Source organism: Amblyomma americanum, chromosome 7 (genome assembly GCF_052857255.1).
Source record: "Amblyomma americanum isolate KBUSLIRL-KWMA chromosome 7, ASM5285725v1, whole genome shotgun sequence".
Classification (NCBI taxonomy): domain Eukaryota; kingdom Metazoa; phylum Arthropoda; class Arachnida; order Ixodida; family Ixodidae; genus Amblyomma; species Amblyomma americanum.
The window spans coordinates 82,132,259-82,137,714 of NC_135503.1; the positions used below are offsets into that span (position 1 = coordinate 82,132,259).

The 5,456-nt window shown below is 48.5% G+C and overlaps 1 protein-coding gene across 1 annotated transcript; it reads right to left on the bottom strand.

Moving 5' to 3' along the window:
* Window positions 1-249: 249 nt before the first annotated feature.
* On the bottom strand, window positions 250-918 carry LOC144097867 (solute carrier family 22 member 13-like). Its single transcript, XM_077630478.1, has one exon. The coding sequence runs from the start codon at window positions 916-918 to the stop codon at window positions 250-252; it is 669 nt and encodes a 222-aa protein (XP_077486604.1).
* Window positions 919-5,456: the final 4,538 nt, after the last annotated feature.

The window sequence follows — 5,456 nt, forward strand, 5'->3', positions numbered from 1 at the left end:
CACTGCAACCAGCCTTTTCCTTCTGCCGAAACCTTGACTTCGAGGAGCCGTAAAGCGAACATCGTGAACGTAACGGCGAAACTTGAGCCGAACAACACGAACGCGCGGCGCTGCAGTTCCTGTCCTCCAACGGCGTTTTCTCCCGCGATTAACAGGCGGTGTTCGATACTTGGAGTCTCATATTTGAGCGTTTCCGCATGCCCATCGTGGCGTACAGCGGGAATTGGTTCTCCTTAGCCCCGCTAAGCATCACCATTCGGCACTGGCCAAGTGTGTGCTGGCAATATACCAACGTGGTGACTCGTGTGCTACGATGAACGCGTGCAGCGTGAGGACCGTTGGTGAGAGGATGAAGCTCTGCATTGTAATCCAGTCATGTTGTTTCAGCAGCCGCACCACAGCAAACCAGCCTTCTGCCGTCAGCATACCCATCGCCATGGCAGTGTACAGGGGGAGGCTGCGGTGCGCGTGAGTCGAGGCCTCGAAGAGCAGCGTGGAGGAGAGCACCGTGACTGTCGCGGCGCAGCCAGAGTTGAGGAACCTCGAGAGAATGTACACGTGGTACGAGGAGCTGAAGCATCCGCCCAGCGTTGCCAGCTGCAGGGCCGCCACCGTCAAGAGGAGCACGGACAGTCGACCCACGCGGTCCACAATGAGTCCGACGACACTCATGAAGATCAGCGATCCCGCGATGTGCACGGCGTGAGCCAGAGCGAGGTGAGGCCTCCTGTGGCACACCCGATCCCAGCGGCTTACTGTGGACCTCCTCTCCTGTTCTGGGTCGTAGTCCCACTTGGCGCAGTCCAGAATGCGCGTGTCGTTAGGGTCGCCCGAATGTGCGTAGACGGTGCAGCGGCTGAAACGCCCATCAGCTTCCAGAGGGATCGCCAAGTTCTTCCAGGAGAGAGCAGGAATCATCACTACGCCCTGCGGCTGCTTGCACCGCCGGAGATGATGCGGATGACGAGTGCGTGGCAGTGCATCGCACATATGGATACCGTATTAAGAAGGAAGAGCCAGCGCTGGAATCTGCCGTGGCCGAACATGTCCCCACTCTCGAAACACTCGCTGGTCACTAGGTCGACCTTGGCCAGCTTCTGTGGGGAGAGCAATGACATCCTTGCTGTCGTTCTTGCTGCATTCTTATTGTTGTTGTTGCCTGAAATATGATAGCACATAGCCATGGTGGAGGATTGGCCAGGGTTTGCTGCAGATTCAAACCTCAAGCGGCTCATAAATTCGAATGATTGTGTGTAATAATTGGTTTTCTTGGGGAAAGGAAATGGCGCAGTATCTGTCTCATATATCTTTGGACACCTGAACCGCGCCGTAAGGGAAGGGAAAAAGGAGGGAGTGAAAGAAGAAAGGAAGAATAGGTGCAGTAGTGGAGGGCTCCGGAATAATTTCGACTACCTTGGGATCTTTAACGTGCACTGACATCGCACAGCACACGGGCGCCTTAGCGTTTTTCCTCCATAAAAACGCAGCCGCCGCGGTCGGGTTCGAACCACGGAACTCGGGATCAGTAGTCGAGCGCCCTAACCAATGAGCCACCGCGACGGGGCATGATTGTGAGTGAAAAAGGAAATCACGAGTTTTGAGAGAGCTTGAGGATATCGCAATGGAAATCAGGAAACAAAGCGGTGCGAGTAGAATAAATAAATTTTGAGAAATGTAACCCTCGTGACTGCGCGAGCTTCCTGGATACCTGCCTTCTTCTTTTCTTCCGAAACCGGTGCATTACCACGAGACTGTGTCTACCCCTACTAGAGTATTGCTATCCCAACTGTACCTCTAGCGCGTGGTTAAGTGGAAATTTAGCCGTCACTGATGTCATGCAGCTGTCGCGTCATTAATATCGAATGTATTGTGTATATTGCCACAAGGCTAATTTTCCGCGCATATTTATGGTGAGAAGGTAGCTATTTAGAAGGGGTTATTTATAACCACGGTAGGCTATTGCCAACAGAAGCCCAATATTCTTGGAAATCAATTTTAATTCTAAGGGAACTGTTAAATATTAAATGTTAATGGTGTGGAAATATTCCGACGGGTTGGAAAATATTTCTTTTTAAACTTTGTCGTCCGCTCGCATTCACTGTTAAGGCTCTCTCAGAAAACCGATAGGGAACGTTTTAGACGAAAGCGAAAAAGTTGATTACAAAAACTAAAAGCCTGCCGAGGAGAGATCTCTGGATATATTGATTCATATAGTGGAATCTTACGATGTGTGAAAACATTGCGCTCATCAACAACTCGCTGTTGAAAAGTGCGTTTGTTCTGTGTTTCCTCGGGTGGTCAGATCCTAATGCTCAATGAAGCTGTTTTTGAAAATGGAATAAAAGAGGCAGAAGACTTTGATAAGATTAAAATGCAAAAAGAATATACTTAGATCAGCAACTGAACAAAGAACACGGCCTTCGGCATGAAAATAAAAATATTGAAAATTGTTAGAAAGAAGCAATGATTTCGGGCCGTTAGGTTTCATCATCATCATCAGCCTGACTACGCCTGTTGCAGGGCAAAGGCCTCTACGTGTCTCTCCAATTAACCCTGTCCTTTGCCAGCTCTCTCCAATTAACCCTGTCCTTTGTCCGCAGACTTCTTAATCTCAGCCGCCCACCTAACATTCTGCCGCCCCCTGCAACGCTTGCCTTCTCTCGGAATCCACTATTTTACCCTTAAGGACCAAAGGTTATCTAATTCCCTTCGCATTACATGCCCTGCCCAAGCCCATTTCTTCCTTTTGTTTTCGACTAGGAAGTTGTTTACCCGCGTTTGTACCCTCACCCACTCTGCCCGCTTCCGGTCTCTTAACATTACACCTATAATTTTTCTTTCTATAGCTCGCTGCGTTGTCCTTAACTTAATCGGACCCTTTTCTTTAGCCTCATCGTTTCTGCCCCATATATAGTTGAGTACCGGTGAGATGCAGCTGTTGTATATTTTTCATTTGAGGGATATTGGTAAACTGATATTCATGATTTAAGAGAACCTGCTATATGCGCTCCACTCCATTCTTATTCTTCTTTTTATTTCCCTCTCATGATCCGAATCAGCGGCTCCTACCTCTCTAACCACTTCCAGTACTTCGCTACCAAATGTGAACTGCTGTTCCCTTGCGAGACTGTTGAATATCACTTTCGTTCTCTGCATGTCAAGTTTTAAAAACCCAGCGTTTTGCTCTGCCTGTTAAACGTAAAAGAAATGCACGGGCGCAAGTTTTAACAAAATACCCACCTCGATTCTAAAGGAAAGACTTTTTATTTGTGGCAGAGGTAACATTATCTGACTGTGCACAAAGTTAGGCTCGAAGGAGAACAACTTGCTTGGACAAATTCACTATGGATTGTTGAAATGGAATTACCAAAAGCCTTCAGAAGTTGCGGTGGGCAGCTGAAAATGGTCTGCCTGTGCGGATTGTGAAGAGAATGTGCACTAAGTGACCTCCCTACTGTGGTTTCTCCGGCAAAGAAAATAAGCCCCTCCAAGTCATCTTTGTACAGACACTAGCAGGTCCATGCCCCAGTGCGGTTTGCGGCCCGCGAATCTGGTCATACAGCTGGTTCTGGAGCTATGTACATGCCTCTTCCGAATGGCTGTTCGGGTACGCCTGTGCTTTCGCCTTCTACTTTATATAGTTCCCCTTTTGTAAATGCGCCTTTATGCGGTATTATTTTTTATTAGCCAGGCTCCTAATGTCAGATTTACTGAACAATTACTCTTAAGCATTCTCATTATAATGCGGTGACCACCGCGGCCATTCCGTATTTCGCGATTCGTGCATTTGTGGTGCGAGCAGCGTAACTAAATCCTGATACCCAATACGCCAAGGTGGCGCCAGAAATTGCTCTGTAATATGCCTGGTATGGTAAAGAGCGTGCTGCTTCGAGAACAGGGGAATCAGGATATGGTGCCGGATAGGGGAAGGAGGTGGGGTGCAACGCACGGGGGCCAGCGCACTGGGTGTCGTGCACCCTAGCGACGCCACTGTTTGCAAACAAGTTTCTCATATCGCTGGCTCACCAGTCATATCGGCTCATATCGGTTCACCAGTGACAATGTGCTATAGTTTCACTTTTAACGCTGCCCTTGTCTCGTGCAAACCATGTACTCTCCTTGTTCCGCGATGCTTAGCACATCAAGGAATCACACACGTACAGTCGCGAGCAGAAAAAATATTACCACAATGATGTCACCGGAGTGGTGGAAATCGCACAGCGCGGCGCCGTGCTTTGCGAGCACACCTGCCACTTTTGCTATCGGCGTGTTCGTAGTTATAGCGCCGAGCGTTGCTCTCTGCCGCTCCTGTGGAACGTCACTAGCAATAATCTTTTTTACTTGCGAATGTGCGGAGGCCTTGTAGCCCTTCGGGACTCGCTTAGCCAGTGGGTGTCTAGTTCTTAATGCAGCCTTTTTAATGTATTCGTTCGCCTGCCACGTTATGCAAGCCAGAGAGGGAATAAGGTGTGCCTTGGAGGCACTCTCCGATATCCGCGCACATGCGACAAAAGCGAATTTACGGCCCCTCGTCGTCCGTTTTAACCGAGTGGTGCGGCCACACAATAATAATAATAATTGGTATTTTGAGGAAAGTAAATGGCGCAGTATCTGACTCATATATCGTTGGACACCTGAACCGCGCCGTAAGCGAAGGGATAAAGGATGTAGTGCGGCCACAGTTCGTTGTATCTGAGACGCAGGGCCATTGATAATGATGAAGAAAGGGGTACCATAGTGGAGGGCTCCGGAATAATTTGGACCACCTGAGTTCCATTGCTCCAATGCCTATTTTGACGATAGCACCGTCCTAGTTCGTAATAAGCGAGCGTTAGTTATAACTGTGGCAAATATAAGTGGGCCCGAGGTATAGGCTTCGAGAGCTATACATGACCCTTCTGGATCTGACCCCTCGTATTCACGTTATGTTGGATCCTTGGGAATGCAGAGACTGCTAGAAATGAATTGCATAATCAGCTCGTCGCTGGGATTCTTGAGTGGCTCCAGTGAATCACTGGCCCAGTCCATCACTGTGCAACGAAGGCATGCTGATTCATGATTCAGAAAAACACACTTATTATAACTACACGAAAAAAAATTATACTGATTCCGCTCGAACCCTCTGCTCATCTCTTGTACTCTCCTGTCGCTCATCAGTCCCCTGAGTCCCTTCAGTCGCTCCGTCATACCCTGTCATCTCCTAACATACCTGCCCGTGAAGATCACCTAGGCATCGTGTAGCAGGTGAAGGACATTTTGAACTCTTTATCTATGTTCAGCAAGAATTGCTTCTGCTATTTCTACTCAAAACACGCATACAAATTGGAGGGGCCACATAAGCTCCGCGTTAAGGGTATGACGCTATAGCGTAATGGGTTAATTGATGCCCATATTGCCGGAATTGGTTATTTTCTGCGTTACGTACATAGATTCCTTGCATTCCCGATACCCGTCCT

Excerpts from the sequence above, each read along its gene's own strand:
- LOC144097867 (XM_077630478.1), bottom strand. The coding sequence starts at position 918 with ATGATTCCTGCTCTCTCCTGGAAGAACTTGGCGATCCCTCTGGAAGCT.